The sequence below is a fragment of the Plectrocnemia conspersa genome, unplaced genomic scaffold (genome assembly GCF_051122295.1).
Source record: "Plectrocnemia conspersa isolate PC_06_02 unplaced genomic scaffold, ASM5112229v1 ptg000008l, whole genome shotgun sequence".
Taxonomy (NCBI): domain Eukaryota; kingdom Metazoa; phylum Arthropoda; class Insecta; order Trichoptera; family Polycentropodidae; genus Plectrocnemia; species Plectrocnemia conspersa.
In genome coordinates this window covers 9,017,023-9,031,876 of record NW_028277172.1, presented here as the reverse complement: position 1 = coordinate 9,031,876, position 14,854 = coordinate 9,017,023, and the positions used below count along the sequence as shown (strand labels likewise).

Below are 14,854 nucleotides of genomic sequence, written 5' to 3'. Positions count from 1 at the left end.
TAAACCAGTAGTGTATGAGAGGTGTTGATGCTGGATGTGCTGTCTATGAAATATTAAAAAAAATTATTGAGGTAATTCTAAAAGACTTGTAATTAAATGGTCAGAATTTAAATCAAATTTTGGTCAGAATAAAAATCAATTTTTGGTCAGAATAAAAATCAATTTTTGGTCAGAATTTTTTTAGCAAAATTGTCAGAATAAATATTAAACGGTCAGAATAAAAATAGTATAAAGTCAGAATAAAAATAGCACATGGTCATAATAAAGTAACTTGCTGCCACAGTCACATATTTTACGCAGGAAACTTGAAGTTAACCTATTTTATTATCTCATTCCAATTGTGGTACTCACATATGCGTCTTCGCTTTTTGAACAGTTAGTCATAGATTGGATGATGCTGGACAATGTCCAAGATGTACTGAAATGAGAACAAATCAATACAATATCATTAAAAAAATGGTAAGGTTGCTTGGTTCTACAGTGAAAGTCGGCGCGAGCGGTAGCGAGACGCCTCCATTTTCCTATATAAATTTGTAATTAATAATAAATAAAAACCATGTTATAAAATTAATTTTGTTTTATTTTAGAATGCTACACTTTGATTATCATTCATCGTAGTGGTGGTCGTAGCGAAGGTCTAATAGTTGGTGTTGACAAGAGTTGTTGATTTAGCGTTGGCGCGTCAGAACTGTCAAGATGTAAACGACAGACGCCGTCGAACATTTGTACCAATCTTATACGATAACACTATTGCCATTTGAAAAAATCGAATCTGACCATGAGTCAACATAAATATTACCATTTAATATTAATTCTGACCGATTCAATTTCAATTCTGACCGATTAATATAAATTATGACAATCTAATATTTATTCCGACCGCTAATACTCTGACCGATGTATTCTGACCATTTAATATAAATTCTGACCTATGCAATATAAATTCTGATCAAAACCATGTTAAAATTCTGGCCCGAAAAATACGAGCCATTCTAAAATGAATGTCGATTGTCGTTAAAAGAGCGCCGAAACTGAACTACAACGTTATAAATTAATTTAAGTTATGATATTTTTTTAATTTAACTCAGGAACTTAAGTTATGCATGTTTAAACGTAAATTCGACCAAATGATGAAAACATCGATACACAATAAAAATAACCTTAAGACCTAATTTTTAAATAATTCTGCTGTCAGATTCAAGATGGATTCGCAGAACGATGTTTTTATTCGATTTGAAAACGACATACATGATAGTCTACGGCTTAATTCTATCGGTGTTGAGCGAATTTTATTTCTTTAAAAACAAATTATTATAACGGTATTTTTTTAATTTTAGCCTTGAAACGATTAAATATGCTAACTTCAAAACTTCACGCAACAAGGCGAACTATAAACAACATCGATGACGAAAAGTCGGAGCTGCAAACGTTAATCGATACTGAAAAAGTCAAAATTCAAGTAATGTTTGTCTTTTCAATTAGACTTAAAGAGTTCAAATCGAATTTTAATGGCTATTTTTAATAGGATTTGACTAATATGGAATTGAGTGTACAGTTAGAACGTATCAAGGCTGAGGTGTGCGCTGAAGATGAAAAGAACAACATGAAAGTATACATCAAAATGATGGAGGAACATAAATTATACATAACTAAAATTTTCAACGTAGGTCAGTATAATTAGGTTTTTTATGAATATAATATAGTATTGCTTATGATTTGCTAATTATAAACTGTCAAAAGAGCCTAAAATAAAGATGGAAACAACGAATGGCGTAAGTTTAGAAATGAACGATACAAAATTTAATGAATTGCTACGTAAATATGAAGTAGAAAAAGCCGAGTTGAACGATAGACTTTTACGTGCTGAATCTAAACGTGCAATGATCAAAGTAATGTTCTATTAATTTTATTGTAATGCATAATATATTAATTTTATATCTTGTATTTTTATTTTTGTTACAAAGAAAAGAAACGCCGCTACTATGATTAGATTGACCAAAAAATTAGAAGCTTTGGAGTGTGAAAAATGTCATGTATCAAGTCGTATTTCTTCATGTCATTTGAAATGACATTTATAATGCATCAATTTAAAATGCATATACTTTATTATGGGATCTTTAACTTATGAGCCATTACGTATGATTGCTGTTTTGTTTTATGAAAGTTCGTCATGACAACCAGCACTCGTATCTAATTGTTTAATCGGTTTATTATTTTAACTTGTTAGTGTCATAGCAACTTGATATTGATTAAATATAATGAAATATCACAAATATACGTTTGTTCATTAGACGATTATTTTTATATATTCTACTAAACAACATATTTTATACAATCATTTTTGAGAATGAAGTCTGCTAGAAAAAAATCTAGAAGCTCATTAAATATGGACATCAATTTAGTGCAGAATTTACCAATTGCTCTACATCCGCTTTATAATCAGAAAAAGGTATGTTAAGTAATTTTATTGTTAGCTCATTTTTGTTTGATTTGCTTGTTATCCACATCTGATGATGGTTTATTTTTCAATTAGTTTCTCCATTTCTCTATAAGTCACATTCTTCTTGCCTAGTGGGTCCAAATATATTCCTCAGTATTTTTCTTTCATTGATCGCCGGTGGTAGATCTAACTACAGTCTTTAGCAACAACAAAAGAAATAGAGAGAACTCTGCACAATATTAATTTGAAACTCATTAATTCCCCACGTTCAATGATTTAGATGTGGTTATTTGATAACACTAGAATTTATTATATTATATATCATTTTAGGCAAGGCAGAAGATGATTCGTCAAATATTAAAAGAGAAGGCGATGAAAACGAGACATTTGCATGAACCGATAAGAGAAAATCTAAGCGAACAATTTTACATTCCTGTCTCGCAAGAAAAGTACGCAAACGAACTGAGAGAATATGCGAGACAAATCACCGTACAGCCTATTTTCGAGACTTGGGAGACCAGAATATTGAATTTGCTGCCAAAAAATTTGAAATTGAAATTCCCGACGGCTTTAGAAAGCAATATGAGCGAATGTAAATCGGAGTGGAACGACTCGTTGCACGATCTGGTCGTAAAAACGATCATTAGAGACATGCCCGGATGCGACAGGACCAAACATGTTGAACAATATCTGAAGTATGGCGGAAAAACGTCCAATTACAACAATTTTGTGAAGCTGAAGAAGCACTTCGAAGACAAATTGATAATCGGCGATCCGATCATGCGTTTCATAATCGACTCTTCGGTTAGAATATTCCCAGAACGATTGGTCGAATTCGATCAGTATAGACATAAAAGCTATTTGAATTTTGAAGACTTGAAGATGTACTATAATGACGATTTAACGACAAATGTAAAATTGGTTACGGAAGCTTGGTATCCGCAATTGATTTCTAAAATTGCTATATTGAAATCAAAGAGTAAATTGTCTTCTAAAAAATATACACATTTGCTCGATTGTGCTTCTAGATCTATATCGATCCAGATTGGAGAGTTGATGCGTAGATCGATCGAACATCTCATAGACGTGACTAAAGATTGTAATACGATACCTTTGTTATGCTTAAAGTTGAAACTCAATAATGATATTTATATAGATCCATCATTTGACTGTATATATTCGATGTTTCACGATTTTTTAAATTTGATCGTGAATGCTTTCAATTGTCTTCCACATTTGAATATGTCGGATGGTTTCATTCAGATCAAATTGAATGATTTGATTTATTCCGATTATCAGAAGAGATTGCAATATAATCTAGATAGGAACTATGAGCCTGTGATTAAATATATAATAGATGTAAAGAACCGCTTTTCAGAATTGGTAGAAGGTTCTAATTCCGTTGTAGAGATAAATAGCGAAGAAGACGTGAACGTCGCATTCGATAAGATCAAACATTACAAATCCATGAATGAAAGTATATCGTCTTTATTGAGTAACGAATATTTTAATGTTTGCAAAATATCTCAAGATGAGATCATAAAGAGTTTGAAGGATAGATTGCTACATCTTCAGAACAGGATTTTGGACGATTTGTGTTCTAGTCATAAGGACGAGTGTATTAATGTTTGTTCAGAGTTTGAGACTATTTATAAGAAAGCCACTGCTACTCCGGAGGATGCGACTGAGCTGATCGAACTAGGAGGTTATTGCATGTACGTTAAAACTCAGTTAATCGAAGAGCTCGGAGAACGGATTGGAAAATCGGCAATGATGATGACTCAATTGATAGAATTGACCGTATTATCAGACGATCATATAAATGTGAACACAAAAATGATCAATTGGTTGAAGGATATTATGCCGATTTTAGAGAAGAGTGCCACTAACTATGAGATGACTAAATATGAGATGGAAGAGACTCTAATGGCCAAGACTAATTCTTTACTTAAAAAGGTGACTGACATTGTACCGTATTTGGATATATTGGACGAGATGGACGATATAAACTGCACTTTAGTTTATTTGGAAGACATAAGAAGATTGGTACATCGGGTGAGCAGTTGCGAAAAAGACGTGGCTTGGATCAATAAAGAAGAATCTGTTTTTAAATTTCCCCTCTCTCAGTATTCGGAATTAGAGGAATTAAAGAATTATGTGTTGCCATTCTACGATCTGATGTATTTGTTGCATAAATGGCGGCGGAGTTATTACTCTTGGATGGATGGACCGTTTGAGTATATAAATAATAGAGAGGTTGAAGAGCAGCACGAGATGTATTTTAAAGAGTTTACTCAAATATTTAAAGATTATAAAAATAAAATTAAACAGCAGATTATTGACGGTAAAGAGCGGCATTTTAAAGGATCGGTGGACGATCCGGATCCGATGAATTATCCGGCTCCTATGAAACTGTGCACGCAGGCTTTGAACGAATTGAAAGAGTGGCGTCCTTGGGTGCAGCTGGTTAACACAATGTGTAATCCAGCTTTGCGTCAGAGGCACTTGGACGAGATGTCGAAAATAGCCGATACGAATCTGACGCCGAACGCCGGTACCACTATCAGAAAGATGATTAACATGAATCTGTGGAGCGACATGCAAAAGTTTGATATAATCAGCGTCGGCGCTACTAAGGAGCTCGCTCTCAAGACCAACTTGGAGAATATGATTGCGGAATGGAAGGATGTCAAGTTTGAGTTTGCTATTTACAAAGATACAGGCATTAAGATTTTGTCCAAGATGGAAAACATGCAAACTCTGCTCGACGATCATTTGGTTAAAACGATCACTATGAGAGGTTCGACTTTTGCTAAGCCTTTCCAGAGCGACGTTAAGTCGTGGTATGATAAATTGAATTGTGTCAATCAATCGATCGAGGAATGGGGAAAGGTTCAGACTAAATGGTTGTATTTTCTGCCATTGTTTTCGTCGGAGAATATCAAATTGCAGATGGCGGCAGAGAGCGCCATGTTTAGAGATGTGGATAAGACTTATAATAAATATATGGAGCATGCCATGAGAAATCCGTGTGTTTTGCAGATGGCCGGTGAACGAGAGCTTTTAGAAGCGTTGAAGAATTCTAGCGAACTCCTCGAGAAGATTAACGACGGTGTAAATAATTACATTGAAAAGAAACGATTGTATTTCTGCAGGTTCTTTTTCTTATCCATGGATGAAATATTGGAAATATTATCGGAAACTAGCAATCCGACTAAAGTTCAGCCTCATTTAAAAAAATGCTTCGAAGGGATCAATCTGCTAGATTTTGATCAAGATTATAATATATTAGGCATGATCAGTAAAGAATGTGAGAATGTAAAGTATCGCAATATCATATCCACTGTGGCGGCTAAAGGTTCGGTTGAAAAATGGTTGTACGACGTCGAAAAACAGATGTTGCTTACAGTACGCGATGAGATTAAACTCTGTTATGAAGATTATATCAATAGAGAACGAGAGGAATGGATTAAATCTTGGGAAGGCATGGTCGTATTGTGTGTTTCTCAAATATATTGGGCTATCGATGTGCATGAATGTTTGAAAGAATCAAGATCTCGTACTTTGCAGGAGCTTTTTAAAATCATGGGAGAGAATTTAAACGATCTAGTTAAACTCATCAGAAAATCTGATTTGACTAATTTAATGAGGATAACAATAAAAGCTTTGATTGTGATCGACGTGCACGCTAAAGACGTCGTACAAGAGATGATCAATAAAAATGTTTCCAACGATTATGATTTCAATTGGTTGTCTCAATTGAGATACTACCGTGAAGATGATAATATTAATGTGAAAATAATTAACGCCACAGTTAGATATGCGTATGAGTATCTCGGCAATACGGATCGCTTGGTGATCACTCCTCTGACAGATCGCTGCTATAGAACGCTGGTCGGAGCTTTTAGTCTGCATTTGAATGGAGCGCCGGAAGGTCCGGCCGGGACCGGTAAAACCGAAACCGCCAAAGACTTGGCCAAGGCTCTTGCTAAGCAATGCATAGTGTTTAACTGTTCGGACGGATTGGATTACAAATCGATGGGGCGGTTCTTTAAAGGTTTGGCATCTACCGGTGCATGGGCATGTTTCGACGAGTTCAACAGAATAGACGTTGAAGTATTATCGGTCGTCGCTCAGCAGATCTTGTGTATAATTCAAGCAGTTCGACAGGGTTTGGAGAGGTTCAACTTTGAAGGCACTACTTTGATTTTAGATCCGACTTGTTATGTGTGTATAACGATGAATCCAGGATACGCGGGTCGATCTGAGCTTCCGGATAATTTAAAAGTGTTGTTCAGGACCGTGGCGATGATGGTGCCCGATTACGCGATGATCGGTGAAATATCGCTGTATTCATACGGATACTTGAACGCTAGAAACTTGGCCGTTAAGATTGTGACGACGTATAGATTATGCTCCGAGCAGTTGTCTTCTCAAAATCATTACGATTACGGAATGCGAGCTGTTAAATCAGTACTAGTAGCGTGCGGTGATAATAAAATAATGTATCCGGACGAGGATGAAGAGATTATATTGCTGCGTTCGTTGAGGGACGTTAATTTGGCGAAATTCCTATCATTCGATATACCCTTATTTGAGAGCATCATTCAAGATGTATTTCCAGAGATTATATCTAGTGATATTAAAGATGAAGAGCTTTTGAAGATTGTGAATGAAATTTGCATCGAGATGAACATTTGCCCTAATGAGTATTTTTTGTTGAAGTTGATTCAAACCAGGCAGATGATGGCCGTTAGGCACGGATTTATGTTAGTCGGTGATCCGTTTTCTGGTAAAACTAGTATTCTTAAAATACTATATAAAGCCATGTGTAAGATTAATAATTATAAAGAAGACGGATTCAGAGTGATTAATCCGAAATCGATTCACATCGACTCTCTGTTCGGTCATTATGATAGATTATCGAGCGAGTGGTTCGATGGAATTGTCGGCATAGTGTTCAGAGCGTTCGCTTTAAATAATGATCCTGGTTTTAAGTGGATTGTTTTCGATGGACCCGTTGATGCCGTTTGGATAGAGAACATGAATACAGTTTTAGATGATAGTAAAAAATTGTGCTTGAACTCCGGAGAGGTAATCGCCATGCCCAATCTAATGTCCATGATATTTGAAGTGATGGATCTAGCGCAAGCGTCTCCAGCCACTGTTTCTAGATGTGGAATGATCTTTTTGGAATCGTCCATTTTAGGATACATTCCTTTTGTTCGTTCATGGGTCAAAAACGAGATGTCCAAGTGGAAGGACGGATACGAACAACTGCTCTTGGATATGTGCGATTGGTTGTTTCCTCAACTTTTGATATTTTTGAAGAGACTAGAAATGCCCGAAATCACCGGCGGTACCACAAATATAATAATGACTACTTTGAACTTGATCGATATGCTGATGGTGGATGCCGTTGCAGCCGAAGAAGATACAAAGTATTTCAAAACGTGGGTTCAAGCTTCGTTCATTTTTGGTATAATTTGGGGATTTGGAGGTAATTTGCCATTGAATTCTAAGCTAAAGTTTGATGAGTTTGTCCGTGATATTTGGAAAGGCGAACAGCCCGTACCTGAGAGTTTAGAGAAAATAGATGTTTCTATTCCAGTAGAAGGATTGCTCTCCGATTATGTGTATCAATATAAGCAGAAAGGTGTTTGGAAACCGTGGCAAGAGTTGGTCAAGAATGCGAAAATAACGGAAAAGTCGAACTTTCAAGAGATACTTATACCGACTGTTGACGCTTTGAAATCGTCGTTTATGTTGGATCTTCATGTGCGTTATAAAAAACCAATGATACTGGTGGGTCCGACTGGGACGGGTAAAACATTTTATATGCGCGATTATATGACGAATAAATTACCAATTAATAAGTATACGCCCATATTGCTGACGTTCACAACCACTACTTCTGCTAAAGAAACTCAAGAGTATATGCTGTCGAAGTTATATAAGAAAAGAAATAAACGATATGGTCCGAGTAAAGGAAAAGAAGCAGTAGTCTTTATCGATGATGTGAGCATGCCGGCTAAAGAAATATACGGAGCTCAGCCAGCGATTGAAATTTTGAGGCAGTATTTGGATTACGGTTCATGGTTCGATCTCAAGTCTTTGGAGACCATTTATATTTTAGACGTATTACTTTTTGCCGCAATGGGACCGGTCGGCGGTAGTAAGCAGTTGATTTATCCACGGCTCTTGAGACATTTCAATATTTTTTCGATTGACGAATTCTCAGACGAGACTATGAAAAAGATATTCTTCAATTTGTTCAATATAGGATTGAGAAGAAATGGCTTTGGGAGCGACGTGACCACATATATCAACTCGATCGTTAACGCCACACTTCAAATATACGTTTCCGTGAAAGAAAACTTGCTTCCGACTGTGTCGCAGCCCCATTATATGTTTAACTTGCGTGATTTTGGCCGTATCATTCACGGATGTTCGCTAATAAAGAAGGATTCGGCCGACGATAGAAAAGTATTCGTTAAATTATGGATTCATGAGACTTTACGCGTGTTTGGTGATCGGTTGATAACCGATAATGATAGACAATGGTTGTTTACACTAATAAAAACCTGTGCAGATACACATTTTAAGGAGCAGATCGATATGATCTGTGAAAATCATCAGAACGACGACGGACATGTTACCAAAGAAAGTTTGAAGAGTCTTATATTTGGTACGTATTTAGACGTCGATGCATTGGAAGAAGATAAAAAATATGAAGAGATACCTAATATGGACGCTTTGTATAAAAGAGCGATTGACGCATTGGAAGAATACAATTCAATGAATAAAAGGAAAATGAATATTGTCTTGTTTCGGTATGCTTTGGAGCATTTATCTAGGATTTGTCGCATCTTGAGTATCCCCGGAGGCAGTTCTTTGTTGGTCGGCATAGGCGGCTCTGGAAGGCAGTCTTTGATAAAATTGGCGAGCGTCATGTCTAATAAGAAATTGTTTCAACCGGAGATCACCAAAGATTATTGCTTAAAGAACTGGCGAGAAGACATTAAGAAGTTACTTAAACAAGTTGGAGGAGAATCTAAAGATACTATACTGCTGCTAACAGAAAATCAGATAATCGATGAGACGTTTGTTCAAGATATTGATAATTTGCTCAATTCATGTGAAATACCGAATCTGTTCGACTTGGATGAACAGCAAGAAATATTGGAGTTAGTCAGATTAGACGCTCAAGGAGGAAATAGAAACTTAGATGTGAGTCCGTTGCAAGTTATGTCTTTCTTCACCGCCCGGTGTAAAATCAAATTGCATATATGTGTATCGTTGAGTCCGATCGGTAATGCGTTTCGCAATAGATTGCGGCTTTATCCAGCTCTGATAAATTGCTGCACCATAGATTGGTTCGATGTTTGGCCAGAAGATGCTCTACAGCAAGTAGCTCATAGATACATGGAGAATGTGAATCTATCCAACGACGTAAAGCTCTCATCCGCCGAAATGTGCAAGAATTTTCATACTTACGCACATAGGATATCTGTCGATTTGTATGAGAGTTCATCTAAAAAAGTATTTGTGACTTCCGGCTCATACTTGAACTTGATCAACTTATTCTCAACGCTCATATCTAAGAAACAGAAAGATTTAACGATGGCTAAATTGAGATACACGAGTGGTTTGGAGAAATTGGGAATGGCAGCTGACGCGGTGTTGAATATGCAACGAGAATTAAACGAATTGAAGCCGCAGCTCATCATAATGGCCGCTAAAGGGACCAGGATGATGGAAGAAATAGAGAAAGAGACGATAGAAGCGGATAAAGCGACGACGTTAGTTAGAGAAGACGAAAAGATTGCTAATGAGCAAGCGGCTGCCGCTCAAGCTTTGAAGAAAGACTGCGAAGCCGATCTGGCTTTAGCTATACCTATTTTAGAAGACGCAATAGCTTCTCTCAACACATTAAAACCGACAGATATTACTTTAGTAAAATCAATGAAGAATCCACCGGCTGCTATTAAATTGGTCATGGCGGCCGTTTGCGTGATGATGAGCGTACCTCCTGATAGATTACCGGATCCAGCTAATCCCGGTAGGATGACGTTCGATTATTGGGGGCCGAGTAAACGACTTCTAGGTGATATGGCACTGTTGCAAAATTTAAAAGATTACGACAAAGATACCATACCAGTCGCCACCATGGTGAAGATCAGAAAGGAATATCTACCACATAAAGATTTTAAACCCCCTGTGGTAGCGAAAGCATCAACGGCGGCCGAAGGGTTGTGCAAATGGGTGATAGCTATGGACATGTACGACGCTTTGGCGAAAGTTGTAGCGCCTAAAAAGGCTAAATTGCTGGCAGCTGAGAACGAATTCGCCACAACCATGGCGATCTTGAACGAGAAGAAGGCCATGGTCGCCAGATTGGAAAAGAGAGTGGCCGATTTGAATGCCGCTCTGGAGGAGGCGAATTTGAAGCGGCAAGAGTTGGAAGATGAGGTCGAGCTATGTATAAACAAGTTGTGCAGAGCCGAGAAGCTGATCGGCGGTCTCGGCGGCGAGAAAGATCGATGGACCAAAGAGGCGGAGAATCTTCAGTGTTTATACGACAACCTAGCGGGTGATATTTTGCTGTCTTGCGGAGTGATTGCGTATTTATCGCCTTTTCCGGCGACGATGCGATCGATCGCCATCGAGAATTGGAAGACCGAAGCTACGGAATTAAATATTCCATTTTCTGACGATTACGTCTTTAGTAAGATTTTAGGTAACGATGTAGATATTCAAAATTGGTATATATCGGGATTGCCGCGCGATCAGGTGTCGACAGATAATGCCATAATTCAAAGAACGTCATTGAGGTGGTCCCTCTTCATTGATCCTCAAGGTCAAGCTAATAAATGGATCAAGGCTATGGAGAAACCTAACAGTTTGGTCATTATTAAGCTGAGTGATCAGAACTATATGAAGAATTTGCAGATGTGTATGGAATTAGGAGATCCTGCTTTGATAGAAAATGTATTCGAAGAGTTGCACGCGCCTATGGATCCAATCCTGATGAAGAATATCTATAGTTTAAACAATCAACAGTTTATCGCATTGGGAGACATGGACGTTGAATATAACGATAAATTTAGGTTGTATATAACGACAAAGATGAGGAATCCACGCTATTCGCCTGAAGTATTCAACAAGGTTACGATAATTAACTTTGCATTGTCGATCAATGGCTTAGAAGATCAACTCTTGGGTATTGTCGTGGCTAAAGAAAGACCTGACTTGCAGGAAAAGAGGGAAATGTTAATTATTGAAAATGCTCAAAACAACGCCACGCTCAAGAGAGTAGAGAATAAGATCTTAAGGACGCTGCAAGAGTCGAAAGGTGATATTTTGGAAGATGAAATAGCCATAGAGATATTGGATTCTTCAAAGTTGTTAGCCGATGAAATCATCAAAAGGAACAAGGCGTCTAAAGAGACGGAGAAGAGTATAAATGAATTTAGGAACTCGTACTATCCGATGGCGCAGCATTCTGCCAATCTTTATTATAGTGTCACAGATTTGCCGAACATCGATCACGTTTATCAGTTTTCATTGACTTGGTTCATAAATTTGTATATCTATTCCATTAAAATTGCAAACAAATCGAATCACCTAAATAAGAGGCTCATGTTTTTGAAGAAGACTTTCACGTATCATCTGTATAGTAATGTCTGTCGTTCGCTTTTTGAGAGAGACAAATTGACATTCTCATTCGTATTATGCTGTAAGATTTTAATGATGTCGAAAGAGATTGATGCCATAGAATACAGTTTTTTGTTAACCGGAAGTTTATCTATAGGCGACGTTGATGATAATCCTGTTTCGTGGTTACCGGATAAATCATGGATTGAAATTTCGAAGTTTAGTGAAATGGCTAAATTTAACGATTTTAAAACATCATTCACTGAGAATAGTGATGCTTGGAAGTTGTTCTACGATTCTTCTGAACCTCAAAATGAACCATTGCCGGAACCGTGGAATGAAATCTTTTCTTCGTTCGAGAAGTTGTTGTTGATTCGAATGATTAGACCGGATAAACTAAGGAATTCCATAATGATGTTTGTTAACGATAAACTAGGTAATGAATACGTTGAGCCTCCACATTTTGATATAGTAAAATCTTTCACAGAATCCAACTGCTTAATTCCGTTGATCTTTATATTATCGCCTGGATCGGATCCAATATTGCCACTGACCAAATTGGGTGATAAGATGGGATATGGAAATAAATTGAGTATTGTGTCGCTCGGTCAAGGTCAAGGCCCCATTGCTGAAGCGTTGATTAAGCAAGCCCAAAAAGAAGGAAGTTGGGTGTGCTTGCAAAATTGTCATCTATCGATATCTTGGTTGCCAGAGCTCGAAAACATCATAGAATCTTTCGATCTTAGCAATACAGATCTGAGTTTTAGACTTTGGTTGACGACTTACTCTTCGGATAGAATTCCACAATCGATCTTACAGACTAGTATTAAAATGACTAACGAGTCTCCGTCGGGACTCAGGAATAATCTGAATCGACTATATATATCTGAGCCGTTGAAAGATTCGACTTTCTACGAGGGATGCCCCGGAAAGTTCAAGATCTTCAGTAAACTGTTGTATGGAATAAGTTACTTTCACGCCATCGTTCAAGAGCGGAAAGAATTCGGCGCTTTGGGCTGGAACATTCCCTATGGATTCGATGATTCCGATTTTCTAATATCTGTCATGCAGCTTCAGATATTTCTCAATCAATACGAAGACGTACCGTATGTGGCATTGTCGTATTTGATCGGTGAGTGTAATTACGGAGGAAGAGTCACAGACGATTGGGACCGTAGACTGATTGTAACGTTATTGAAAGACTTTATCAACTCACGTATCGTCGGAGATTCTGGATATCAGTTCTCGAAGATATCCTCCCGATATAATCTGCCGATCCGTTACGAATACAGAGATTATCTGGAGCACATTGGACGCATACCGGACACGTCGCCGCCCGAAGTGTTCGGATTGAATATGAACGCTGGTATATATCGCGATTATAACAATTCCATGAAAATGATCGAGTCTTTGCTGAAGTTACAGGGGGGAGATTCTAAGGATAGGGTGGATCATAATTCAGATCAATTGTTGAATAATCTATCATCTGACATAATTGAAAAACTGTCGGTGAAATTCGACGTTGAAGTCGCCAAAGAAAAGTATCCGATTGATTATAATGAATCTATGAACATATTTCTAGTTCAAGAAATGGAGAGGTTCAATAAACTCGTGTATGTTATTAAAACGTCTTTGGTGAATCTTCAGAAGAGTATCAAAGGACTTATTGTGATGACGCCTGATATTGAAGCGGATGCTCAGTTCCTGGCGATCGGAAGAGTGCCTAGTAAGTGGTTGGCAATTTCGTATCCGAGTCTCAAATCTTTGGGTGGTTACATATTGGATTTGGTTGAAAGGATCGACATGCTGAATCAATGGTCCAATGATGGTAAGCCTTCCGTGTTTTGGATCTCCGGTTTTTATTTCACTCAAGCGTTTTTAACTGGCGGCATGCAGAATTATGCTCGTCGAACGAAGATTCCAATCGACAAGCTCGTCTTTGATTGCAAAATTGTCGACGATGATGATCTAGGAGAAGATGGATTTTGTATTAAAGGACTCTTTATTGATGGAGCGAGATGGAATAGAGATAAGGGTATTTTGGACGAGCAACATCCTAAAGTTTTGAACGAGGCCATGCCAATCATAAAATTGTACTCAGTGTTGAAGACTGATTTTGATGATAGAAAGAGATACAAGTGTCCGACTTATAAGACATTAGAGAGGCGCGGTATCATTGCGACCACCGGTCATTCTACCAACTTTGTACTTTCTTTGATGCTACCGTCTCACAAATCTTCGGCTCATTGGATTAAAAGAAGCACCGCTTTGATATTACAGCTCAATGATTAGTTTTTTTTATATGTATTGAGTTAAATTTTGTGGAAGTAAAAAAAATATATAATAAAACAAATCTGTAATTTTGGAGAATAAATATATTTTTTAAATCAGATGTTAATATTATTATAAAAATACTTAAGAATATGTATAAGCTTTTCACAGTTATAGAAACATTTCAAATAATGTATATATGTACTAATTTTATGTACAAAAACTATCAGTAACGTTGCGTACATTGTAACTTAGAAAAAACTGTAGGTAAAATATTGTAGCACCTAGTGCTAACCACTACCTCTACAGTCAAATGGAATGTCATACTATAGTGGATGCAAGAAAAAAGTCTTTGTTAATTACAGGTGTAATGAACACTCACTATACAACACGTGACAGTGATAACTGAAAGCTTTTATTTACAATCTTAAACCCTTAACGTATGGATTTTTTGCTTCGAAAAAAATATGTTATTTTTTTAAATTA

General features: G+C 37.1%; 2 protein-coding genes across 2 annotated transcripts; both read left to right on the top strand.

Annotated features, from left to right (window-relative positions):
* The first annotated feature begins 1,144 nt into the window (after positions 1-1,144).
* On the top strand, positions 1,145-2,273 carry LOC148232900 (uncharacterized). Its single transcript, XM_088189990.1, has 5 exons — positions 1,145-1,275; positions 1,338-1,459; positions 1,526-1,667; positions 1,741-1,889; positions 1,965-2,273. The coding sequence occupies exons 1-5, from the start codon at positions 1,203-1,205 to the stop codon at positions 2,067-2,069; spliced, it is 591 nt and encodes a 196-aa protein (XP_088046116.1). The 5' UTR covers positions 1,145-1,202; the 3' UTR covers positions 2,070-2,273.
* On the top strand, positions 2,203-14,521 carry Dhc62B (Dynein heavy chain at 62B). Its single transcript, XM_088189985.1, has 2 exons — positions 2,203-2,449; positions 2,771-14,521. The coding sequence occupies exons 1-2, from the start codon at positions 2,348-2,350 to the stop codon at positions 14,387-14,389; spliced, it is 11,721 nt and encodes a 3,906-aa protein (XP_088046111.1). The 5' UTR covers positions 2,203-2,347; the 3' UTR covers positions 14,390-14,521.
* Positions 14,522-14,854: the final 333 nt, after the last annotated feature.

What these genes read in the sequence shown, in the direction of transcription:
- Dhc62B (XM_088189985.1), top strand. Translation starts at nt 2,348, where the DNA reads ATGAAGTCTGCTAGAAAAAAATCTAGAAGCTCATTAAATATGGACATC. An exon ending in CGCTTTATAATCAGAAAAAG is followed by an intron (nt 2,450 to 2,770) that starts GTATGTTAAGTA and finishes ATATCATTTTAG; the next exon opens with GCAAGGCAGAAGATGATTCG.
- LOC148232900 (XM_088189990.1), top strand. Translation starts at nt 1,203, where the DNA reads ATGGATTCGCAGAACGATGTTTTTATTCGATTTGAAAACGACATACAT. An exon ending in CTGAAAAAGTCAAAATTCAA is followed by an intron (nt 1,460 to 1,525) that starts GTAATGTTTGTC and finishes TATTTTTAATAG; the next exon opens with GATTTGACTAATATGGAATT. An exon ending in AACTAAAATTTTCAACGTAG is followed by an intron (nt 1,668 to 1,740) that starts GTCAGTATAATT and finishes AACTGTCAAAAG; the next exon opens with AGCCTAAAATAAAGATGGAA.